The sequence below is a fragment of the Thunnus thynnus genome, chromosome 4 (genome assembly GCF_963924715.1).
Source record: "Thunnus thynnus chromosome 4, fThuThy2.1, whole genome shotgun sequence".
Lineage (NCBI taxonomy): Eukaryota > Metazoa > Chordata > Actinopteri > Scombriformes > Scombridae > Thunnus > Thunnus thynnus.
This window is the reverse complement of record NC_089520.1, coordinates 13,641,036-13,668,186: the sequence shown is the minus strand read 5'-3', so window position 1 is coordinate 13,668,186 and position 27,151 is coordinate 13,641,036. Positions and strand designations below refer to the sequence as shown.

At 38.2% G+C, this 27,151-nt stretch overlaps 3 protein-coding genes across 4 annotated transcripts in view; 1 reads left to right on the top strand and 2 right to left on the bottom strand.

Moving 5' to 3' along the window:
* Positions 1-10,560, bottom strand: part of necab3 (N-terminal EF-hand calcium binding protein 3) — a 35,275-nt gene extending 24,715 nt beyond the window's left edge. For both annotated transcript variants that reach the window (XM_067586797.1, XM_067586796.1), the window contains exons 1-2: positions 9,861-10,560; positions 3,660-3,684 (exon numbers count right to left, since the gene is read on the bottom strand). In XM_067586797.1, the coding sequence (XP_067442898.1) occupies positions 3,660-3,684; positions 9,861-9,989 (154 nt within the window). In that variant the 5' untranslated portion in view covers positions 9,990-10,560. The remainder of the gene's footprint in view (positions 1-3,659; positions 3,685-9,860) is intronic.
* Positions 10,561-10,934: 374 nt separating this feature from the next.
* Positions 10,935-18,347, top strand: rbck1 (RanBP-type and C3HC4-type zinc finger containing 1). Its single transcript, XM_067586793.1, has 13 exons — positions 10,935-11,239; positions 11,332-11,379; positions 11,816-11,960; positions 12,207-12,303; positions 12,498-12,696; positions 13,804-13,961; positions 14,083-14,256; positions 14,876-15,036; positions 15,224-15,323; positions 15,854-16,033; positions 16,133-16,231; positions 16,947-17,090; positions 17,217-18,347. Exons 2-13 carry the CDS (start codon positions 11,340-11,342, stop codon positions 17,295-17,297), a joined length of 1,578 nt encoding a protein of 525 aa, XP_067442894.1. The 5' UTR covers positions 10,935-11,239; positions 11,332-11,339; the 3' UTR covers positions 17,298-18,347.
* Positions 18,348-19,268: 921 nt separating this feature from the next.
* tbc1d20 (TBC1 domain family, member 20) lies at positions 19,269-26,650 on the bottom strand. Its single transcript, XM_067586795.1, has 8 exons — positions 26,173-26,650; positions 25,734-25,919; positions 25,470-25,550; positions 23,939-24,125; positions 23,687-23,788; positions 22,813-22,954; positions 22,045-22,223; positions 19,269-21,899 (listed from the first exon to the last, which is right to left on the bottom strand). The coding sequence occupies exons 1-8, from the start codon at positions 26,228-26,230 to the stop codon at positions 21,647-21,649; spliced, it is 1,188 nt and encodes a 395-aa protein (XP_067442896.1). The 5' UTR covers positions 26,231-26,650; the 3' UTR covers positions 19,269-21,646.
* Positions 26,651-27,151: the final 501 nt, after the last annotated feature.

Here is a 27,151-nt window from a genome sequence, read left to right as displayed (position 1 = left end):
AAATTCCTTAATTACAATGGTGGAGAGTAGCTATAAATCATACTGTAGGTTGAGTCAAACGCAATATGTATAAATTGCTCTTTAATACTGAGCCAGAAAAATCAATTAGGAATTTCAAGGTGAGAAAATGTTTCCAAAGAAAGTGTGAGGCTGGGGAAGTGCACTGTTTTTTCAACACGGCGGGATACATATGCGGCCTTTTCTCCGTTACAGTTAAAAAAATGTCAGTCTAAACAAAGTACTCACAGGATCAGAGTAAACAAGAGCCAAATGAGTGAGGGAGGAAGTCCTGTAAAGTAGGGCACAAAGTAGGCCGCACTCTTATCTCTCCAAAGGTTAGTCCCATTGCAGCCTCTCCTAAGTGGTTTATAAATTCCCACGAATGCACCACAGCTTCAAAAGCATTACTAAGAGAGTTGTGTCTTATATTCTTCATAGTAACCTCCTCTACGCTACAAATACTGTAAAAGTATTACAGATTCTGGTATTCTTGGTATCAATTCTCTTTAGGTTACATTCCACCAGGCTATCTGTAAAGAAGTCTGTGATATAAGCTGCCTTTTAGCCTCCATATCTAATTTAAGGTTGTACGCTGCTTTTAGACCACATATCCTACTGCTTCTCGATTCTCCACCTCACTAATGGTCTGAGGATGACTGGTCTTTTCCTCCATATTGGAGCAGATGTCGGGCAAGAAGCGGGGTTCATTAAAAGCTGATGAGCAAAAGAGGAAAATGCCTCTTCAACTATCACACTGCAAACTTTGTTCTGTGTCCTATGTCTGAATATCTGGATCATAGAGATTAGCTTTTTTCCAAATAAATTTTAAGTTTAGTCTTAGTTTTTTTTTTAAAGAAGGTCTCCAGCTGTTGTTTTTATTGAACTAAACTTTAGCTGCTATACATAAAACATGTTAGAGACTACTGATCTGTGACCATTTTGCCAATTAGGTTGTGACACAGTTGGGGTTATGTAACATGGCTAATTATTCTTTGGATATCATGCACATGGGTAATAGCCAGTCTTATACCATAAAAAGCAGGATATGCTTGCAATACAGAATTTACAGGGCATCAATTGAAACTGAGTTGGACTGAATTTTTGTAGTTCTTTACAATTAGCTTTTTGGTAAAATAATTACAACCAAAAGTCCCTGTACTGGCTGGATCTGCTGACATGTCAGTAGCTCAAGGACCTTGTAATACAGTTGAAAGCTGAGATTGTTTTGTGAAACTACTGGTACAATTTCCTAGGTTCAGAATGAACTCTCATGCTTAAATTAATTCATTAATTAATGTTTTATTTTTATTTTTATCATTGTCAGTTTCTTGCAATAGTTGGATACAAAGATCAATGCCACTCACATATCTGTCCATTATTGTATTGTATTGTATTTATTAGGTACATTTGATTCACTGCACCAGAGTTAGCTTTAAAGCTAATTTTCATCTGCAGTCCCTTAAAAATAAAACATATAACAGCTCAAAAACAAACAATACAAAGCGAAAAACACACAGGACATATTAGCCTATACAAAATACAAAGCTACATCACATAAATGTGAAGCTATAGCCAGCAGCTAATTCACTTAGCTTAGCATAAATACTGGAAGCAGGGGGAAACAACCAGCCTGTCCTCTGTCCTCTAAAAGCTCAATTAACATGTAATATCTTGTTTGTTTAATCTGAAGTGTAAAATGAAAAGTTTTAGCTGTTTCCACTGGTTCCAGTCTCAATACTAAGCTAAGCTAATCGGCAGCTGATTGTAGCTTTATATTTAGTGCTTTATATTCTCATCTAACTCTTGGCAAGAAAGCCAACAATTAAACTAAGAGACAAGAAATCCCAAAAATGCTATGAATGAAATCACATCAGCTACTGAGCTTGCATGTCAACAGATCCATCGCCATGGCAACTGAACAAACTCCATCCGCTGATGAAGATACTGTGATACAGCTGAGGCCTCAGCAGTAAGCAAGTAAGTACTGTACAAACATCTTATAAATATAATACTGCATTCTACTGACCTTATCATTATTGTGATACTGTTTATACGATAATAAACCTGTGTTTATTACTGAAAGATAAAGAGCAGTGAATGTAGCATAATATACTTGTTTTCTCTTTATCTCAACATCCCTTCCTCACCCTCCCCGCCATGCTTTCTGCACAACTGGTTCAGCAATGACAGTCCTCTCAGCTGAGCTCATTATAATATATAATGTATAAATCTAAATCTAACAGTGAATATATTTGGCTGGAAGCCACAGAACAATTCATCACATATAACACTCGCCATACCGAAGCTTAAGAGCTGTTGAGAAGTAATTGCTGTTTTGGGTCACGCTGATTACATCTCTAGTAAATGCAACACTGTCCTGTTGATGTCCACACTTTGGTGACCTGCTCTGGCACCTTATGTTGTCTCCTGTTATACAGAAATAAATATCCCTTTTGGCATTGAATTGATATGAACTATCGATATGAACTATCAAAGGGTAGTTCATATCTCATGTTAAGGGGTGAAGCAATATAAATATGTGATGTGTCAGGCAGAATTTGCACCTGAAAAATATTCAAGTTGATTTGGATTTCTTTTTCTATAGGTGCAATTTTAGGGCAATGACATGACAGAAAATGGAATAGTTGAGTTTGCAGCTTTACTTTTCTCTAAAAATTAAGCAAAAAAGCTACAGCTATAGTGCTTGCACTGTTTTGCTTGCACTTTTTAAAGGTACTAATGCACATGTATATGTCTTAAAATGTTGCCGTCGACCAGTGTTTTCTGTGTCATTTCACGCAGACTGGGGTCATGGGTTGTCGCAGCAGTCAAATTGTGAGAATCTGGTCATAACTTTCTGAGACTAGAGTTTTGACGCAGGTTGTCTTTGGTGAGCAAAGCTCTAAATTGGCCATCTGTGGATTTGTCTTTTAAACTATTTTTACTAGGACCTCTGCTTTGGATTGACAATCCAAGATTTCTCCATGTTCCAGCCAAATATATTCACTGTTAGATTTAGATTTATAAATTATATATTATAATGAGCTCAGCTGAGAGGACTGTCATCGCTGAACCAGTTAATGTCAACTCTTGTCTGGGGCAGCCAAAATTCACACTGTCCATAGGGTCTGTCCTCACACTTACATGGTTTGACATCCTAAGACAGCAGCAGTGGTCACACATGAACTACCTACAAGTAGTATAAGTGAATAGTATGAGTGTTTTTTGATCTAATTCCCCCAAAATGTTAGGTTACCACGTTTGTACTTGCTAATAAAGATATTTTATCAGTGATTCACTGCTTGGAGAAAAAAAAAAAAAAAAACTTGGCTCAGCCTGCATTAACATGACTCACATTAATTTGTAAACAGCACCCAGTCATCTGCGTCGACAGTGACAGAGAGGTGCTTCATTTTGTGTGACACATTCTTCCATTCGTGGCTATAATCCAGCATCTTAGCATCATTTTAATTGGGCCAAGAAACTTGTTAGAGCATGAAGAGGAAAGCAGCTTCTCTTCAAGAGTCATTCATGCAAATCGCTTATTTCTCCGCCCAGACGGTCTAAGGCATAATAACAATTGGAAGAATGGGGAGAACAACAAGCATGCATTGTGACCAATTATTCATCACTGAACATGTTATGTACTGTTTACTCACCGTTTTTGTCTGCTCGGCGGAAAATCTGGGGATAAAAAGAGAGGGGAGGAGATGGTTATTATTTCTTGTCAAGCAGCACTAAAGGGATTCTTGCAATAAGCAGGTACAGATTATTAAGAATCATGGCAATTTGTCAAAAACACAATAGGATCTTCGACATCTGCTGTCGAAGGTTCATTTATTCCGCTACAGCAGATCAGACCGAGCAGAAACACCACATGAAGAATGACATTTACAAAGGCCCTATACTGTGTATGGGTGAGTCATTTTAGGTTGAGCACCAATTGGTAGTATGTGTCAGCTCTAAAATTGGTTTAATAATTACCACTTGAGAAGTAAATAGTAATTTCAGAAGCAGCAAGGCCGCTAGGTAGCAAAGAGGGTAAATAGTTATTATCTTGCAGGTGCTAGGGATAAATTTAAAATCATATTCTACCCTTACAGACAAACTGCGTTAATACACACATTTTTGAAAACAGGCTTAAGTACTTACATAAGTACTGTTAGCAACATAATTATTCTTTAAGTTTCTGAGATGTGTCATTATTTTATGTTTGATGGTCAATTATTCTTTTTGATTGTACGTAATATGTTTGGTTTGATGTAATTTTATTGGGCTGGGTGTAATGGTGATATTGTAACTGTTTTATTTACTGCATGTAAGTGTAAACACTTGTTGACTATACTGTATATTTTAATATGGACTCTAGGAAGAGCAGGTGTTACAAAGGTAACCACTAAAGGGGATCCAAATAAACAATAAACATTGAGCAAAAGAGCAATGTTCACAAGCTGAGGCTCATCTGTGGTGCCCATAGTATAAGTTCAAGCAGGAACATAAAGCCATCAGAGTGGTCTATTGAAAAGACCAACTCCAAACATCTGCTGCTATCTCTTGCTACACTTGACTGCGTTCACTGGCCAGCAGCTGCGACTGTGCTGCAGGTTGAAATACAACACCCACCAACCCATATGTGATTCAATAGACCTTTTCCATGCAGACCTTTAAACATGTCATAGCAGGAAAACCACAGGTGCAACTAATAACATAAACGATGGCTGAATTACAGTGTTCCAGTTCCAGGGCCATGCTACTGCAGAGGAAATCATTCATGTTATTACAGTATTTACACATGTGATTTTCTACAATGACAAGATAGACAGTCTGCTGTGAAAAAGAACTATTTGAGCTAGAATTTGTCTGCTGCTAAGTGCTAATTTGCTGGCTGGTGGCCACCGCTGCATTGCAAACTACAAAATAAATATTATTCAGTTTAAGCTGATTTATGGACTGTCAGTAAAAATGTAACACTTTATTTCAATTCCCCTTTTTAGCATTTATAAGCAGAATATAAACACTTAATAAATGGTTTACAACACACTATAATGCAGTTAACAGAATATATACGTGTTTATTAATGTATTTATTAACAACTATAACTCCTCCTGTGGGCACACATAAGTGGATGCTGCAATATAATTCAATGATGAATGACAATATAGCAAAACACAGCTGTATTTATATATATTATATCTTAATAGGACAGGTTATAATTGTACATTACATTACAATGAATTAATACTTAAAATGTCCTTATATTGTATCTGCTTATAATTTTATAGTGTGATATAAACCACCTTGAATGGAGCTGTAACACCAAAACAAACTGTATTTGTTATAATAGAAAATATGATGAGGATGTTTCTGAATTAATTAGGGATAATTGAACACTTTGTGAAAAACAATGGCAGTTATACTAATCAGATACTTTTTTTAGGTGAGGGTGTGTGCGTGCAGTTATACATGAAGACCTCTGAGAAATCGAGAATATGACAAAGGAGAGTTTGACATTTGCACATAGCCAGAACATGCTTTCAAGGATCTGTTCTGTCTTACTCAGGGGAAATTGACAGCGTTATCATTCTTCTTCTGATTGTGTGTCACGAGTTGACAGGGAATATGGCTATCGTCATGGAGACTTACAGTGACTCTCACTGTGTCTGGTAGTACAAAGATGAAGCTAAAGCTAAACTTGCTTGAGACAGAGCGACCGAAATACAACAGAATGAATACAATATGGATGAGTGACTAATGCTGGTAAATACAATTTGTTGCTGACACAAACAAGACTCAAGGCCATACAGTATGGTTTGTGATTGACCGTGTGAGCAGTGTTAGTCAGCTACTGGCAGCATTGAAGGAAAGGGCTGCTTTCTGGTCAACAAAGGAAAATTCCACTTTGTCATAACCAAGGTCTAACTGAGTCACAACAACACAGCACAGATTCAAACAACAAAAAAAGAAAACTTATTGAGACATAAACAATAATTAAAAAACCAGCAAAGAAATACAGAAGAATTTTGGTATTTTTGTTCATCACTCTCGGTTATTTTCACTCACCAGCTTAATTTCTGAGATGAGTCAAGATCTGAGGGCACCAGACAACCACACAAGTGATGAGACAAGTCCCCAGTGTAACTATAATGACTAAACCACTTGTGAGAAATAAAAGGCTCCCAATGCTCTTGTTACAATCATCCATTGTATTGTTTAATTGTGGGCATACAGAAGCATAGACTAAAGTTAAAGTAGTTTGAAGTAGCTCTTAAAAATCTAATGGATGTTCACAATGGGTGGCTGTGGGCTTATCTTGTTCGAAACCCGCTCCATTATAAATTAGTGACCCCAGGTCCCTGACAATTATGATGATGATAAAAATGTTATCATAGAGTTATTTTAAAGGCCAAAACCTTTAAAATAAGAATTTTTCCCAAGTACAATGTGCACAGATATATGTTTAAAGAAGTTGAAAACTGGAGAAAACTGAATCTGAAACTAGAATTTTAAACATCACCTGCATGCATTTAGTTTCCACCTGTACTTTACATTCGAAATTTCAGAATTCATCAATAAAGCACCATTTTCCTTAAATCGGCAGTTTAATATGACAATGACAAATGGTCATTTCTGCATCTCAAACACAACATACGCTAACACTATAATTTGTATAAGTATCTATTTTATTTTTTGGTTTTCTCAGGGCAATTATCAGGAAAAAACACAGCTCCTAAATGAATAACTATAACTTTTGCAAATAACCTATCCATAATCTGGCAGCACAGATGATTTGTGATCTTTATTTCTACTCCACACCCTCAGTCTATTGTCTCTATTGTTAGGGAGCAGTTAGAACTAACAGTTTTGACCTACAGGTTATTAATAACAGCAGAAGCTGCCCATTTACTCTCATTTTCCATAGGTCAACAAGCTCAGGGTCTCCACTTCTGCCCTCTGTCTGTCTAGATAGTGTCTAGATTCTGACCCCACCAACCCTCCTTATTGAAAACAAGAATCTTGAAATTCTTCTACCTGTAAAGGTCAAACATGCTTGCATTAGGCTTCTGTACAGTAAATCTCCTTCTTTTCCCCTTTGGCACAGTAACCCATCTCAGCAGTGTTTTTTCTTGTCATCCCAGTCAATTCAATGGAGAACAGATAGTGTTAAACTTGCTTTTTGTTTGGCTGTGTCTTTGGGCTTTCAAGTGTCAGGAGACGATAATGCGTCATTTACAGCGAGCCCAGAAAAGGTCAGACCTGCTTCCCAGAGCGCTGCTGTTCTGATGTCATGGTGGCAGGTGTTAAGACAGTGGGTTCTCTCAGGCTCTGCTGACACGCTGCTTGTGCAAGGCTTTAGATTTTGTATTTTAGAAAGAGGAAACCAGAGCTAATGATCATAATTTGTTGATAAAATTGTGCGTGACGTAATTTTCACTTTTCTCAGAGATTCTTGGAGGTTCACTGAGATGTATAATTTCTAGTTATTTTTCTTCCGTCTGTTTCTTTTTTGTTGCTCTATCACAAGAGCAGCAAAACAAGAGCAGAAGGAGAAAAGATTAACATCGAGAGCGGGAGGACAGAGATTCGAGAGAGAGAAAAAATCAGAGAGAGTGCTGGTGATCGAGCAAGCCTTCAGAACCACAGGATAAACAAAACAAAGACATTAAAAAAGCAACCAACAACAGACTTGATAAAACCTCCCACGACCATTGCCAGTATCGCTAATTGTCCCTAGCCTTTGTACAGGAATATTTGGAGGCACTGCTTTGTCTCTCACTCTGGGATTGTGAGTTCAATCTCTGCATCACTAGCATTACTGATAGGCTCATTATCGTTTGGAAAGGACTCAAGACCTGCAGTACTATTGATGTATCGATATATCTGTCACTGAGAGAGTATCTGTTGATTGTTACTCGGAAAGCTGGGCAGCATGTTCAAAAACAATAATCCAGTAACACTGAAACATCTGATATACTACAAATCATATCTATTACAGTTTTAACATACAGATTGTGTAATGTGCATATAATCTATCACTGTCAAAAGTAAATCTAAGCAGGCTGTTTATTCTGTACGTGCTTATATTGTACACTATATAATATTTATTCCAACCATCTTTGCATATCAATATATTTTCACATGTTTGCTTGTACATAATAGCTATATGTTTATGTTAACTTAACTTTGCTCAGCTTAGTTGTCCTTATTTTGGCAGTATTTCCATGTGTATCTTCCTGTATATTGTTCTTGGCACTGTGTCTAATTAAGAGCCACGAGAGACCTTAATCAAATTCCTTGCACACATACTTGGCCAATAAAGTCAATTCAGATTCAGATAAATTGGTCAGATTATCAAAAAGAATTTAACTGCTTTTAACCCTAATTAATATTCCCCTCTGTTTAGATGTTTTGCTGCCTGTGTGGTTGTTTATCTCTGGTACTCCTGCAATAATAAAGTTCATCCACCGGCATTATCACTGAAAATCAATCACCTTTGATCTGCTTTACAATTTTTACTCCTGGCACACAAAATATTTATTTTTTTTAGTCTTAGTAGATAACCAGCTGACTTTTTTCAATCCACTGCTCACTGTGAAGCTATGGCAAATGCAGCACAGCACAGTCCTGTCCTTGCTTAATATTCAAAATTTGAATTCTGGAGAACCTACAGGCAGGAACAAGATTTTTGACATCAGCACAGTGTTTACCTTCACCAAATAAGAGCAGAAAGACAAAAAAAAAACAATGAATGACGTAAAAGGAGACAATGAGCAGACAAGGGCTGCAAACAAAAAGCAACACATTGCATTGTGTCCTTGTCTGTCTTTGGAGTATTAAGCAGAAATCATCATCTACCTTGCACAGACAATTCAGGCACAATGTGCAGAAATACAGTGACACGTCCGCAGAATATGAGTGATGTGTCCTTATTTAGACAAGGCTGTCTCTGTGCTGCATAAGTGACAGAGTACAGACAGAAAACTGCCAGTTCGTAAGAGCTGCAGTTTTGGACACATCATTGGGCTACAACTGAAGTGTGACGGACAAGACAATGAATGGATGGATGAATACTGTGTTGATGGATAGCTTTTGACAGGCTTAGAAATGTTATTAAAACGTTATCAAATGTTATTACTGCAGTGCTGAAGGTTAATCAGGCAGCGGGTGTTACTGGTTTAAGCTCCAATTGGGGTAGGCGTGTCCATGTGCATATTTGTGTGTATGTGTGTGTGTGTGTGTGTGTGAGAGAGAGAAACGGGTGGTTGAGAGAAAATCTAAAATGCAACAACACTTACAAAGTGTGTGTGTGTGTGTGTGTGTGTGTGTGTGTGTGTGTGTGTGTGTGTGTGTGTGTTTGTGTGTGTGTGCAACAAAAAGAGGAGAACCCCCAGCAACCCCTAAACCTGTCCAACTGTGAGAGCTTAATTTATCATGCAGAGGCAGCAGCTGCAGCTCTTCCTACTTTCCTCTGACACCAACACACACACACACATACACACACACAAACACACACACACACACACACACACACACACAAATACTGTATCATCTTTGGGTGTGTGTTGTGTGTACACAAGAGAAGAACATTTGAAAAAACATTTTTTTTTTTCACTTTCATTGAGTTAAGAAATAACCAAAAGAGTACAACTTTACATTAAACTGTGCAGTAGGTCAATTATTTCGTTTTCCCATCCATGTATGATTTCTTACAGTTAATTACAATCACCTATTTAGACTTTCCCACAATATGACAAGACACTGAAAATACCCACAGGCCTAATAACAGTAATAGCCAATAGGAGTAGAAATTTGGTGAGCAAATATCACTTTTCACGGAAATGTAAGAGAGTCGATGCACTCACATCATGAAAGATAGTAAGACCTTGTCCAGCTCTGTGCAGCGGCGGCTGCTGCTGCTGCTGCTGAGCCTGAAGATGCTTCTGTTTGGCCGACTGCAGACACATAGTGATCATCTCCGTACAAGCCAGCATCTTTAATAAACACGCCGAGACACACCTTGATCTTGCGGGTCGCTCGAACTGTTGACGGGGGGAAAAGGCTGAAGTGGAGTGAAGGTGTGAAGTGTGGAGGAGAGTGAGGGATGTCAAGTGAAAAGCGGGCAGGGACTCAGAGATGCTCCGCAACTTTGTGGTGCGCTGCTGAGCAGAGCTGCCAAACCCCTCCTGCTGGAGCCGCTGTGATTGGCTCGTTGGTCTGCACCGTGCATCTGGACCAAAGTGTTAACTTGTACAGGACCAAATGCTCCCTCGCCTCTGAATGACTTCCTAATGCGTAAATGCTGTACAAACGTCGGAATCAGAACAATAAAGGAATGTATAAATATTAACATGATGCAAGGGGAGGTCAGAGTTAGCAATTTAAGAGTTACTGAAACTAATAAAAATACATTATATTCTTTTGTGTCGGCCTATAATTTAAATTAAAGCTTAAAATGAGAATGACGCATTCATTTCAAAGCCAACTTTGAGCTGTAAAATTCCACTTGGCTAATGTTTGACAGACGCTGACATCTGCTGGATGTTGGGAGTCAACACAACAACAAAGCGATATATATTCGATTATTATTATATATTCTATAATATAATCTAATCTATTGCATGTCGTTCTGTTAATTAATTGAATAAAGTAGTGTCCGAATGAAGAGATTTAATTGGTGTAGGCGAGTGTAGCCCATATCTGCCCATAAAGTAGTATAAAGGAATTTTCTTTCTTTAGGCTCAAGGATGAAAAAAGACAGAAAGAAAACAAAAGTATGAACTGGTGGATGCAAAAATAAAATTACTTAGGCTGATTGGTTTTGTATTTACATAGCAGTTCAGATTAAAATTCCAGGACAGTAGCTTTTCAGGAGCTGAACGTGAGCTGACCGAGGGGCGGAGCAGAGGCTATTTCTCTTCCTGAACTTTAGTCAGTTTCACTTTCGCTTCTAGCTGCCAGCTGCTGAGGAGTGGGCGCTGGATTCCGCGGTTGTAGAAGAAATCAAGCAGTCAAGGCTTTTTTTTTTCCTCCTCCAACTGGATTTACATACACGTAACTTATTGGGCTCTGAGCGCTTTCAACACGCGGGTGACCCACGCTCCACTCTGCACCTGAACGCGTCAAGCGCAGACACACAGACGGAGCACTCGCTGAGTCGCTGTTGCTGCTGCTCTGCTGAGTCGACGTGAGGAAGTGTGTGTTGAATGCGGACAGAACTGAAATAACAACACGACCTGAAGAGGTGGGACGTAAACTTTCTCATACAGACGGTCAATTTAACCCGAAAGTGCGATATTTGTGTGTCACGTTTTGTGTTTTGCTTGTCGTTTTCAGGTGTAATCATGGCCTCTGAAGTTGCCCCGAAAGTGAATCTAGAAATCGGTGAGCGCCTTAACTTAGTTTCGATTCTGTTACATTGAGTCCAACATGATTTCATGTTTAAATTTAGTCTCAGTGAAAGAAACTACTGTTTATTAACGAGCTATTTAAGTGTTTCTGCTGAGGGTGAAAGTGGGTCATTGTTTTGATTAGTCATAATTACCTGTGCTCTCTAAATTGAAGTCCCACTGACTTATGTAACATATTCAAATGTAACTATGTCTTATTTTTGCACTGGGACACTCTTGATGTGTTAATGTTTTAGTGAGAGGTAGAGAAAATAACTGCACACTACGCAATGTATCAAATAACACAGAGAGCAGTGCCAGCCAGTGGTAGCAGCCATTATTAAAGAGGAATACACTATTAGCCTCTTTCACAGTGTGTTGATGATAAATCACGTGAGGATGTATGAACTCTTCCTTTGCTCCCTGTGCAGCAGAGGAACTGGCTCTGTCTCTTAGTGAAGCCCTCAGCACCGGGGATGGACAGGAAGCCACAAGACTCTGCCAGAAATTGTCAGAACTCTCCGTCCCAGTGTCTGTCAGCATCAACAGTCAGGTCTATCCTCAGGACTCCATAAGGTGGGACACAACTGTGTGTATGCAGCTGTCTGCATGTGATTTCCTTGTTTTGGATGTTTCCAAAACAGGAAACCACAAAGCTCAAAGTTTTCCCTTTATCAGAGAGCAGTAGGCCTATTTATTTTCAGGGTGAAGTCTTGTTTTGAATTGGGATTATTTAATGGAATGAAGGTCAAGAATAGCATCAAGAAATTAACAATAGTGTAGAAAAAAGATTGACTGGTTCTATTATTTTCTATGTTACAGGTTGAAGGTGGGAGTGGAGGATGCTCAGTCAGAGGACTACGTCCCAGTGACTGTTGTGGTTTCTACTAGCATGACAATTGCACAACTTAAAGACAAGGTAACGTAACAGGCATCTTCATTACATTAACATGCATCATGCATCATCCTGTACTATCTCATAATCATATAAACTATAAACACTGAATTGAACCACCTAATTCTGTTCTTTCGCATGTTTTTTCCTACAATTTTTTACTCTAAACAAATGTTAAATTGAGGTTTCATTGTCCATACTTTATTGTATGCACACAGATCAGCAATGACTTTGGGTTCCACCCCACCCTGCAGCGTTGGGTGATTGGGAAGCGGCTGGCGCAGGACAGGGAGACGTTGTACAGTCACGGTATTCGTCAGAATGGAGACCAGGCTTTCCTGTTTATCCTCTCCGCCCATGCTGCTCATCTCACACGGCAACAACACAAGCAGGACCAGGAGCAACAACGCATAGACAGTAAGTACCACACACACAGAAAGATCAAGGCTGTTATTTTAGTTGTCAATTAATACTTTTTTTTCCTTTTTTATCAATAAGCACATAGCTTCTAAACTTTGTAACTCTCTGCCATTGGACTTAAGATCTGTGGATACTGAGAACACATTTAAAAAGCAGCCCAAGACCCATTTGTTTAGACCTGCTTTTGTTTAATTTGGTTTATTTCTGTTTTTGCCTTGACTTTTTAGCTGGATGACTGCATTTAATGTTTGTTGCTGTGTCTCTTGTTTTTTTTTAAATTTTCTTTTTGTTTGTTTTTTTAGTTTAGTGCTTCACACTTTGTGACTGAAAGGTGCTATATAAATGAACTTCTTACTATCAAAAATAAATGCTTATCACAACAACGGTCCAAAGTGATGCTTTAACATTTTTGGCACTCAAAAAGTGTTCATTTTACAACAAAGGCAAAAAACAAAGCAGTCAATTCTTAGTTTTTGGGAAGTTATTACTAGCAAATGTTTTGTATTTTACCAGATAAAATGACCTAAATGATGAATCAATCATCAGAATGGTTTGTAATTTAATTAGTTATTCAACTTATCATTTGGGCATAAAATAGACACATATGGAGAAAAATTAACGATTGTGCATGACAAACGTAAAAGCACTCATGGCTTTTTATAAAACTTATTATAAATCAGGCAAAACTTGTACTGAGTTATTCAGGCATTAATGTAGGATTTTTTTCAATAAGGGAACCAATTCAATACCTTTGAGCTTCGGTACCAACCTTTTGTAATTCTTCAGAGTTTAATGTTGTCTTTAAATAAATAGATGTACAAATAAATAAAGTAATAGTGTAATAAAATTAATATTTAAATTAGGCAAAATGTGATTAAATAATAAGTACACAAAACAAAGAAAATGTCCTAGCATTCGATACAAATGCTGTTACTTGATTGTGTTTGCTTTTTGAGGTTTACATAAGGTCTGTTGAGGTTTGATACCAGCTATAGACAGATTTTATTTTTTTATTTTATTTTTTTTATCTGTAATCACCAGCCATGATTACAAGTTGAAATAATAAGTTAACTTTCGAGTTACTGGATGATAATCTGTTCTTAGGCATAATGGAGTCGATGCAAGCGATGCAACTTTTTCCCAGAGGAGTGGGCGGAGGTGGCGGCGAGAAAGCAGCTCCTTTAGAGGGTCAGCAGACTCCTCCTCCTATTCCTCCCAAAGTCCCAACTGTAACTAAACCTCCTCTGCCTCCCAAACCTCAGGTCAGAATCTCTCTCTGTTTCACACATGATGTCTGCAGTGTGACTGAGCCTGTAAAGGTGTCTGCTGTACATAGTATGAGTCCAGGGGCATTCAAGCATATATCTGTGTTTGTGTTTGTAGTTGGGCTGGACCTGTACTCTGTGTACATTTGTGAACAAGCCAACGCGTCCTGGCTGTGAGATGTGTGGGCAGGAACGGCCAGAGGATTATGAGGTCCCCAACATTTACCAGCCAGACCAGGAGGAGGTTCTACGAATTCAGCAGGAAGAGCTGGCCATGATGCAGTATGAACAGGTAACAGTGCTGCTCATTAACACTACTGTATCAGGCAACCACAGTTCCTTAAATCTTTTCAGCCTTGTACCTTAACTTGCATGAATGTCACTTTCTAATTTTTAATGAAAAAATAAAGTATATGGTTCACATTAGCTTAAAATAGTTTTACATTTTGTGTGACACATTTTGAAGCTGTACATTGTTACATTCCACTTTTGCAATTTGCACACATTTTAATATCCTGTAAATGAATATGATAAGTACATTGGTTTTTGTTAGCCACTGATTTCTTTATTTATAGAAACCTGATGCATGTATTATTGAAATAGTGCAAGTTAAAAATCTGTTACTGTAACTTAAAGGGAAGTGTAGTGAACTAAGTGCTCCTAAAGTTCATCACGATTCTCTAATACAGAAGAGGATTTTCAATAGTTCAACTAATATTACAGTATGTATGATAAATGCAGAACTAATGGATGACCATAAAAACTAAGCTGATACCAAGAGCCCTTGCAGCAGTCTTCAGCTGTTTCACTTTCCTTTTTCTGGAAATGTAAGACTATGAAGTAATGAGTCAGGACAGTTGGTAATGAATCTCTGTATTGTGCCTGTCTCTCTCTCTTTCTGGGTGATGAAGGCTCAGCAGGAGGAACGAGAGAAGAACTACCTGCACCTTTTGGAAATTGAAGAACAGAACCTTATCCCCAACACCACAGACACGGACTGTCCCATCTGCTTCTCTCCCCTGCAGCCAGAAGAGGGCATCGTGCTCAGAGAGTGTCTACACACCTTCTGCAGGTCAGACACAGGAAATTGCTTTGCAGCTTTGGCACATGGTCGTAAAAGTGCTAACAGTATTCTGTCTGCTTTCTAAAAGTCTACACTGGCCATATATATATGCCATTATTTGCAAAATATGCAAAACATTATTATTTTATGTATTTACATATTTGTATTTTTCTTGGGTGTGTGTGTCCCCTTTCAGGGAGTGTCTGAAAGGGACGATAGTGAACAGTCAGGATGCTGAGGTGTCCTGTCCTGACTGTGAATGTGACAGCAAGCTACTGGACCGAGAGATCAAAGCGGTGAGTGTAAGGTGGAGCATCAAACTTTTGGAATGCATGGTAAAAAAGTGAAAAAGTCCTAAATGTTCATGGGATATAACACAATATAGAACAATGAAGTGTTACTACCGTCAGTGATTACACAAAAAATGTTTACTCAATACAGTTTAAAAATAGCACATCAGCTTTGGACAATGAATGCCTGGTGAAAATGGCATTGTGACTCATAAAAAAAGCGAAAAACAATGATTTCTTATTCTTCTTCAAGCCCCCCCGTCAGATGGACAAAGTGTAAAAGAATTTGGAATATATAATATATATATATATATATATATATATATATATATATATATTTTCAAGTCATCATTAGAGGTAACAGAAAAGTACATGCACTATAATTGATTAATTAATGAAGAAAATCTATTTAAGAATAAAAGACAAAGACGTAGCAGGTAAGAAGTTGCTCATTTATTTTACATAGAGGCGAACATACAGTAGTAACACTCTCCCTCTCTGTCGGTCTGTCATTTATCGTGTGATCTCGGATGCAGCTGCTCACAGAAGAGGAGCACCAGCGGTTTCTGGAGTTGCGTCTGAGCATCGCAGAAAGCCGCTCAGAGCACAGCTTCCACTGTCAGACTCCCAACTGTCGAGGGTGGTGCATCTACGAGGATGAAGTCAACGAGTTCCACTGTGAACTCTGCGACGAAACCAACTGCATTCTCTGCAGGGTAGCTTTGTTTCATTTATTTTCTGAACTCACAAAGGTTTTCTTTTTGTGTAGTAGTAGTTGAAAGACCAAACATAAAGGACGTTGTGTATGTTTACAGGCCATCCACGAGGGTATGAACTGTAAGGACTACCAGGATGACCTTCGTATAAGAGCAGAGAACGACCAGGCGGCTCAGCAGACAAAGCAGATGTTAGAGGTGGGTCAGCTCAGAGGCTTTATGTAATTAATTTATCAGCACACTGGTCAGAATTTCAGAGTTTACAGCTGCAGTCAGATGCACTTAAACAATAAAAAGGCATTTTACTTCCTGTGTATTGCTGCAAAGTTGTACCATTGCACTATCCAGACAGAAGTTGTGTTTCCTACATCCTTACATTTCCACCTTATATTCTACTGTTGATTATAACATTGGTAAACATTTGAAGTTAATAGTTCATTACATAGAGCTTTCATTTATTTTATTTATCTAATCTCCTTTAAATATTTATGATTAATCATGAGTAAAAACTGTTTGTATTACTTGAACTGAACCTTTCTTCACACCTTTCTTTACTCCTTCATTCACAAACCTAGCAGGGTTGGTGGAATGTGTGTTTTATTTTACATTAAATATGAATGCTCTTTCATCAATTTAAGATTCTTTTGCCTATTTAAGGCTTTTTTCCTTGAAATGACTCAATTTTCAAACCTGCTTGAATACTGTATGTATTTACAAAATTAGTGTTCTAAGCTCCAGGACTGATGTTGGATGCTTCACTATTTTTGTTGAAATATTTGTACATATTTGGGTTATCTTTAAAGTTACATGGATGGCTGGTTTTATGTACTATTTGAATGTTGCTGTGTTTGTACTTTTGGTCGATTGATTGTCTGAGATGTTACATTTTTGTACATTTCTATATTTACCATAGAACCTGCTACAGAACGGGGAGGCCATGAAATGTCCCAGGTGCGACATTATTGTCCAGAAGAAGGACGGCTGTGATTGGATCTGCTGTTTGATGTGCAAGACTGAAATCTGCTGGGTGACGAAACAAGCTCGCTGGGGTCCCAATGTAAATAAACATACGTAGAAATAGACAAAAACTATGACACGTTTTCACATACTGTTTAGTTGTCAAGAAAGTTAGATCATGTGTTAGATTTCTGCATATGACTGGTTGTTTTTGTGTGTTTGACAGGGCACTGGAGACACATCTGGTGGCTGTAGATGCCGAGTAAATAATCAGCCTTGTCATCCCAACTGCCAAAACTGCCACTGAGGCAAGCACACTAATGAACACATACAGTACATGCAGCTGCACGCGCACAGTCTGAAGCAATTCAGAGTGCAGCCAATGCTAGCTACAGTTATTTTGAGTAATTAAGTATTTTATTACTTTCTGCCTTGTCTTCAATGGTATAGTGGCAAGACACTGTACAGCCGTTGTCTTGCCACTGGGGCTTCAATGGTGTGGTAACCGCAGGTGGAAATGCTACACACAAGCTAAACAAACTGCCAGCTATGTCTTCTACATCTGTGCAGTTGAGGATACTGACTGTCTGTGCGATACAGTAAGCTTCGCTGGGATTGTCTGCTATAAAAATACTTTGCTGTTATAATAAAATAATACTTAATGTATTTGAGGAGCCAGCAATGATGTTGTTTTCTCTACGTTGGCTTCAGAAATATAATATTTAATCTTTCTAAACAAAAATGCAAGAACATCCTCAAATATATGAAAATCCACAGTTAACAACTTCATAAATAAGAAATTTTTTATCCTATGTGAATAATTCCTGAATAATCTGTTGATTATTTTTACAATCATAATTCAGTTTGTAAAGCATAGGCGATTAACAGATGAATCTTATCACCCTGTACTAACTCATAATCATAAACTATCAACACTGAACTGAGCCCAAAGTAATGCCTTCTTACTAAACTGTCATGTTTTAAGTTGAAACCAGTCTATGTTTGCTATTTTTTGCTTGTTAAGTGTCTAAAATGATTCATTTGTAATCTGAATTATAAGAAGTGGATTTTCTTTCAGTCGACTAATCAGACTGTGGTGAAGGATATTGTTTTAAGAGTTTACATTGAATGAATGTGTTCCTAATGCAGAACAAGCTGCTCTGATGCACTTAATGACTTTGAAGTATCAGGTTTAAAACATGTCAGGTGGGACAAATAATGATGCTGTATTACTGGCAGGTGGTAGTTTATCTGTATTTATCTGTAGTTTTTAAGTGTTCATAACTCGAGGAATATAAAAAATAATTATATGTATGTGTATTGCATACACAATATATCTAATTTCTTGTATGTGTAATTTTTGGTGGGAGTCCATTTGTCCTCAGTTGTGTCATAACCTGAGCCTTTTAGAGGAAGACCATCTCTGCCTGAACACACAAAAAAAAAAAATCAATATCAAACCCTGATAGACTGGTTGTTTTTGATTTGCTGTACCTCATCAATTTTCTTTTTACAGCATCAGCTGTACTTTTTCAGTTTCTTTGACACTCCTCATGAACTAACTGCAAAATATTTAATTATAAATGAATTCAGCTAGAGCTTATGCAACAGAAGACATCACTTTTCATATTAGGTCAACCATAATCATATACTGTAGGTGTACTGCATGCGTTTTGAAGAACTGAAACTGCATCAGACCGGAACTGCAAGCATTATCATGCTAGCATCACTGTAACGCAATGAAATGTGTTAATATTACACTCAAAGTTCAACTGAAGCAGAAAAAGGACAACTGACAATTATGAAACATAGCCAAAGCCGACAAAGTAAAGGTGGAGCTGATGTAGACATAAGACTGACAAAGGATAGCTGAATCTTGACTGGAAAGACAGCTGATGGATATTGAGTTCAGCCTGACTAAGTACAGATTAGGCTGAATAAAGTTTAACCAGGCCTGACAAGAGTTGAATCTGACAAGCTGAGGCTGAGGTAATGTACAATGGAGGGAAACTGAAATGTGAAATTCTGTAATTTTTTCTTGCACAAACTAAATCAGGTTACATCCATGAGAAAAACAAACAAACAAATGATGGATGAATTCAAAAGTTCAGGTGAATTAAGGATATTCTATTATCCTCACTGTATCAAAATGGTATCCATTTGTAAATGCAACATTGTACATCTTCATACAAGTGTACTTTGCAGTCGGTGTGTACATGCGATGAGGTACATATGAATTAAGTTTACAAACTGATGTTTAACTCTCCATACAAATATGTTGAACATTTTCACTCTAGTTTATTAGCATTCTCTTGTACAACTTTACATTAGTATGACAGATTCGTTATAACAAAATAAACATAAAAGGCAGTTAAATCATTTAGTGCAATGAAAATAAATGAAAACCACTGAGTGCAGATACATGGTGCAATACAATACTGCTGAACAACTATACTCTCAGGCACCTCGGAGCGTCCTTGGACATGTTCTAGGTCACTTTATTTTTATAAATTTGTAGATCTCTTACCAGCTGGATCAGTGTTTCACTACCAAGGCAATAAACATATCAACCTTAATAGAGAGGTGCAATATCTTAAAGGTGCAGTGTGTAGGATTTAGTGGCATCCAGCAGTGAGGTTGCAGACTGCCATCAACTGAATTCCCCTCCCTCTCCTGTTCCAATTGTGTAGGAGAACCTACAGTGACCGTGAAACTTGCGAAAAACATGAAAGGCCCTCTCTAGATCCAGTGTTTAGTTCCTCTGTTCTGGGCAACCGTAGAAACATGGCGGCCTCCATGGATGAGGACCAGCTCTCTATGTAGATATGATGGGCGCATTATAAGATAAAAAAAGATTCTTAGTCTTAGGTCCTTATACACTAATTCAAACATACCTATGAATATTATATTCCATTTCTGCCAAGTCCGCTCCCCTAGATGCCACCAAATTCTACACACTGCACCTTTAAGTTGATCAGTTGCTGTGTTATCCAATGTAGGTGACCTAGATGTCAGTCAATAATTTAGAAAAAAAAATGTATTTGTAAAGTAAAAGATATAATGATTACAGCCAATCCAAATTGACTACCTCAGCATGAAGTACTCTGACAAGCTATTTGCCATGTATTTTCTGTTAAGACCCCAGTATTCAGGTGAGTGCCACACCACTGAAACCTATGCAAACCCATATGACTTAAAATATAATTGAATAAAAATGACTGGAACATTGGAATGAGCTGGACTGCCTCTGAAATGCATTTTACACTCATAGCAATCCAATTTACTATATGGCATGTATTCAAATTAAGCTAAACTCGTGTTTAAAACAAAAATGTTAGCATTATTTTGAAGGCTCAGGCGCTTTTTCTGATAGGAGCACCCTTCCAGTACAACTGAGAAAAGTGCCTATCAAGCTCATTTTAAAGTGATTTTGCAAAACTACAGTCAGTGCAAACTGGGTCCCCCACTGTGCCAAACCAAAGACTACAATATCACGCCATTTTACTTGCTGTTTCTTATATTTCTTATATTTTACCAGGCATTAAGTGAGCGAGTGTGTTGCTGAACTACGTGGAGATTAAATCTCCCACTCCAGACAAAGTGAGGCAGATAACATACTCTAATCTTTTGGGGCCATGAAACACAGACATGTTTTAAGGTTGTGTAACCAAACAATTAAGTGAATTTACATGTGGTTGTTTTTTTTTACTTTCTGGACTGAATAAGCTTTATACCATTCAGGGGCCTAATCTTCAAATTTACATTTTGATATACATAATGAAGCAGCTACAGTATGTTTAACTTGATAACACCATGACCATTATCTTACAGATAAATTTAATCAACCCTGACCCAAGCCTGCTAAAACTTAAGGGAAGCAACTTTTGACATGTTTTAAAGATACTGGGTCACAGAGACATTTTTTTTTTCTTGACTAAAAAAAAAAAAGCTTATTCAAACAACTTTAAGGGACAAAGTGACTTAAGAACATAATAAAATGACGGCCTTTAAAACTGCCTGTGTGTCATGACCACGTCTTTACAGCTACTTACATACCTATAAACAGTGAATCTTACAGAAAGAGGATTCTAACAATTCTCTATTTGGTCTCAGTCCAGATATCAAATAGCTAAGAAATGGGTTGCGACCAAACACACACTCACTCTCACTCACACACACATTCACACCAACTCTCTTAATTGGCAGCAGTATCAAGTGTAGCGAATCCACCAAGCTTTCATTAATCTCTATGAGAATAACTGAATATCAGATTATCCTAATACCAAATATAAATAAACTTTAATAATGACACCACCGATAATAGTTCTTAGAAATACAGTCTTTTCATTATAACAGGATGGATTCTTCATTTCCTAACACCAGCAGGTATAGCTGTTATACTGGTGCATGTTCTTCAGGAGTCATAAAAACAGTCCTTAGCTGAAGCCTAAGAAGCCCCACATAGGATGTTAAGACGCATCCTAGAAGACAAAGGAGGAGCGTTAACTGCTTCAGTTTAGAGCATACACTCCAGACAGTGTTATCGACTGCAGGGTTCACGGTGTATTTCAGTAAAGGGGTCTTGGAAACAGACCCAACAGGTAGATTCAGTCAAAGACATAAGTTGGAGCGTGAAGGGGTTAAAGGAGGAGCAGTTCAAGGAAACAGGTCCAGTTTGGGGGCCCACTCTAGGGCAGTGTTGACCACAGCGAGAGCTGCTGCCCCTAAAGCCACCGTCAGACCCATGACTGCCAAACGAACAAACCGACGTGCTGCCGAAGGTTGGGCCACTGCCACTACTGAGCTTTCCAGCGCAGCCTGTTTCTGTCTACGTCGACGACGGAGAACAGAGTCTGGTCGCTGCTGAGTTGATGCAAGGTCAAAGTCCTTAAAGGTAGAGGATGCCATGCTTTGGAGGAAAAGGAAAGATACACAAAGAAACCAAGAGAGACAGAAAATGAAAGTGTGAGGCTTTGGAGTTGTTGAGAAGTAGAAGAAATATGAATATTTTGTATGTAATTAACGCAGGTAGTATCTGTAAAGAAGATAAGTACTTGTCATGTGAGGCAGCCTCTCTAGCCAGTTCAGAGGGTGGGAACTGGACAAAGAGGTCTCCTGCTCGGCTGATGAGAGTCTCATATGGCAGATCCTGGGGAATCTGAGACAGCAGGTGATGGACCATGGCCATATCACATTCACACTCCAACACCTCCTCTTCTCTGTACAGTACGATCTGCAACACAAGTACCAGTGATGCATACGGGCACATTTGTTATACTTCGTCAGTAACTGATGGCTATTTCTCACCACATATCTGAGGATTTACAATACCATGACTGAGATGATCAGGTTAGCCAAACTTGATTTGATGTTACGGTTTTATACAGTTGCAGTGATTGACCAATCAATCAGCCATGGATAGTAAAAGTTCAATGAATGTTGAACTGCTACATGAAAAAATAAATAAAATACAGAACATACTTATATCTACCTTTACCTTTCTAAATGCAAAATATGTTTTCACATTCTAGCAACTTAAACTATGTCTTGACTCTTGCACCTGGGCATAATATTAATAATTATAATACACAATATCCTTAAGCTATCATAAAGCCTTTTGCACAGTGAAAATACTATCCAAGGTATGCAAGGCCTTGAATAAAATGACACATTCTCAAAAGGGCAAGTGTCTTGGATGTGATAAATGTAGCTCATACAAATGTTCTAGCCTATAATTGATTTAATAGTCTAAATTCAAAGCTGAGTTTATAAGCCAATCCCTTTGAAGTGCAAATTAGAAGTGCTCATTCCAGAGAACTCACCACAGCAGCAAAGTAGATGGGCATCAATGGATGGCAGGCCAGGAAAAAGTCATACAACCGTACAACATGGCGGAAGTCTGACAGGACATGGCCAAACCAGGTGATCAGCCAACTGAGTGCGAAGACTGTACCCACCTCAGCCCTGACAATCAATACATGACAGAAAACGTTCATCAGCATACAAAACTGTACTGTGTCCCCATGCACAACATAGCACTGAATGTTGGAAATTTTTAGAAATGTGAATTATTAGGGAGATACAGTATGGACAGCAACTGTCATGTTAACTCTTGAAGTGGAGGACTTTAATGATCTGTGTCCTCAAGTCTTTACAGACCTGACTCGAGCTGTCATAATAGGATCAATATGCTTTACGTGCACAGTAATCCCTCACTCTGTGACTCAAAACATTACCATCATCTTTTGATTGAGGCATGCTGAGGTTTAACATTAGCTTTTGTTAAGGAAGATATGATTTATGTGTGTTGAAGAGGTGGAAGATACAGCCAATAATCTAATTAACATGATATATTATGGAATTTCTCATTGCTGAGAGACTGAAAATCCACAGTTGTGTATGTCTGATGGCAAAGCCTGCAGGCATGCATCCTTCTTTTCTTTAAAAAGTTATGATGACATTGTTGAATGTCACAAATTTCCATAATTCTTATAAACTTTTTCTCATTTGGTATTGAATGTCCAAGTTTATGGTACTGATGCAGTAGAGTAGAAACAGCTCACATTAGCTACAATCATACACAACCATTCTGTTACCCTTTAACACTATTGATTAATATAAATATAATATATAAATAAAATAAATTCTTTTTTTTCCTGAAGTTTCCCTATTGTAACTACAACAGCAGAGTCTTACTGTTGCATGAAGTCGTGCACCTCAGGGTTGACCCTCTCAATGATAGGCATCAAGTAGTTAAGAATGTGTTTTGTGTTGTCCATGGTGGGATCCATGAAGTCCCTGCGAAGGAGTGCACAATAGACCATTATTCAAGGATGGAGGGCAGGGAGGGAGAGGGCATTTTTTTTCTGACATGTGGGCACATAACAGAGAAAGAAAAACTGAGAGAATGTAGAAGGGTAAAGAAGCAGTGACCTATTCGATAGGTACCTGAGGTGATGCGTGGAGAGCTTTTCCACAAGAGCAGTTGCTAGGCGTTCTCCCAGGACCAGCAGAAAGGTCACAACAATGTCATGGTATCCTTGGTAATAGTGCAGCTGGGGATTACGTTTCAGAACTCGAAGGATGATGTCAATTAGCTCCTCCTGGAGACCTTCCCGCTGCTCATCTGGCATACCTGTACAAGTCCACCCAATATAAAATAAATACACTTATTAACCGCTTGTTTTGGGTATACCACTACATCAACAACCCTGAAAATATGAAATGTCAGAAGTGCACCAATAACAATTATAGCCCAACCAATACTTGATATTTGAGGATATTTAAGGGTTTAAAAATCTGCTAACAATATATCAATCACCAGTATTTTTAACCTTAATACAAACAAACAATCTTAATATGGATCCCTTAGATTTGTTTATTTGTTTTTTTTTTAATAATATATTTTTAATTGTGTCAACAAACATACTGAGCAGGACATCTTACAGTGTAAAAATAATCTTGTTATTGCTCTCCAGTAAACAAACTATGTAACAGTGACAGAGTTTCTAAATGACCTCTAACCTAGTTTGGAAATTTCTTGTCGGACAACGTGAACCTTCACCAATATATCTACAATAAGCTGATATTTTTCCTCCAACCAGGAAAGTATTTTTGGTACAGCTCCTTCAAGTCTAGTCTTAAATCAACAGAATTTGATTTGGCAATCTGAGAATTAAAACCAGTGAGATGGACAGGCAGAGATTCCAGCAGTGCAGACTGCAGAGAAAACAATATGGCTTCACCCCTAAAAACCCTTCTGGGAATGTGTCTGTGTGCCAGCAAAAGCAATACGAACAGCAAGTAGTGGCAAGGCTGTTTCCACACTTCATTGCTCTGTAGAATAATGAATGTAGATTTCTTACGGTGAATGTAATTTAGTCATGTGCAGAGGCAAATGATAGATAGATAGATAGATAGATAGATGTTTTATTGTCACTGCATGTTAAACACAACGAAACTTGGTTTGGCCGCAATCCACTTAGCAGCATATATAAATACATAAAAAATATAAAGAATAACATAATAATAGTCATAATCATATGTTTTTTGTTGCTGTTATTTATTTAAATCTTAAGTGTCTCATTTCGCTCATGTCAAAAAATGTTGCATTTGGCATTTGTGTTGAACTCAGTGTACCAACACTAATTGGGAACAAATTTAAAATGACACCTAATTCACTGCTGAGCAAAAGTGTTGTTTTCCCTCTGATTCAATAATAGTATAGAAAATCCCTTGATTTACAAATTCTAAGTGACAATATGCTACATTTAACACATCGATTTTTAAGTTAAAATCACTAGATTTGGTGTGTAGTGTGTAGAACACACATACACTGGTGCTCCACAGTGTATGTGTGTTCATCTGTGGGTTTATCAAGTGTTTCTGTGGGATGTACACACAGCAGTGTTTCATGCAACAACACAGCTGACAGCAGGGTATATATATGAGTCAAACTGAGTGGTTTATAAGTACTCACCAGGCGGGAACCTTCGTAGGGAACGCTGGACATCCAGCAACACCTGGTTGTAGTCCTTGTTATTCTCCCGCTCTACTGTTTCTGGACAACACATGCCATCATCATCATCCTTACAATGAGTCAAATATGTGGTAAAGTGTGCACCTGCTAAGACTTTGTGAGTTAATATTTATCTTGCATAGTGGGAAAGGGGAGGCATGGTCATTGGCATGAAGATATTTAGCCTTTATTGCTCTGTTGGTGCATATGTTGCTAACATGATACCTGGTTCCTGATCCAAGAAGTTTGGGGCAACGTTGAGAAGCTGAGGCCACACTTGACAGCGTATCTCATCAGTCAGTAGACCCCCTTCACTGATGGCCATCCTCCTCAGAGCTGCTACATCCACTGGACTCGCACTCAGGGCCTGTGTGATTTCCGCAGTTTTTCTTTTTCGTTTGGTGTCCCAGTCTGACACACAGAAAACACAATAAAAATCTAGTCAACAATCTTGTTAGCCTGTGTTGACTTTCATCTTGCAACAGCTCATTTTGCATCCAGATCACACACTTACGGATGTTGTGGAAGACAGCTCCAGCAACAGACACAAGAGGTCATAATTTTTTCGCATTAAAAACAAACCAACTGAAGACTGTCCTTTCTGCTGAAATGTCCCAAACATATGGCAACTCAGAATGAAGACAGCTAACTTAGTCACACTTACCATTACACTGTTTTCCATTCACTGGTGACGAGGCACCAGAACTTCTAGATTTCTTCATTTTTTTTACTCCTCTTCTTAACGTGTCCTTGCTAAATAACCTTACTTGCCATCCTTCTTTGTTTGGCTAACGTCGATGTAGCCCTTCGTGACTCCCAACTACAGGCTAGCTGTTTAATTAGCAAGGCCAGATACAAACACGGCCCGATAGTTAGCTACTCAGTGTTAGCTAGTTATCAAGCTAACACTGCTCTGCCCTGGTTCCGAAATTGATATTTTCATCAACTCAGCCATCATTTGGCGGACAACTGACAAACTGGTTAACACTTAATAAACCCCGCTTGATAGTAATACGGTGAGACTGATGAAACGGCTACATGTTTACGTTGGCTGAAGCGACCAATAGGATTCATCAGCTTTAGCTAACCTCCCTACTCAGACTGGATGATGACGTAGTAGCGTCACGCGATGACGTGTCAAGGAGGAGGCGATCTTCTTCTTCTTCTTCCTTGGGTTTTAACGGCAGTTTGCATCCTAAATGTTGCACTACTGCCATCCTCTGGAGTCAGTTAGTCCTTAGCCCTAATCTTTTCATTTCTTCCACCATGTCCTTTCTCTCTGCTACACATTTCCTGTAATTAACAACAACACGTTCTACAGTTTCTGATACCTGGCAATGATTACAAAAACCGGTTGGATGATTCCCTGTAATGTGAACTTTACTGTTCAGATTACTGTGTCCTATTCTCATGATTGTCTCCTCTTTTCTATTTCCTTCCCTACTGCTACTGGTGCATGGCTGTTTGTACTGGTGCTGTAAACTTGTTGTATCTACTTGTTTCAATGAAGTTGTTTATAAATTAAAATCTACCTTCCGGCTTCTAATACTATTACTACTAATAATAATAATGATAACAACAACAACAACAACAACAACAACAACAACAACAACAACAACAATAATAATAAATAAGTCAGTGGT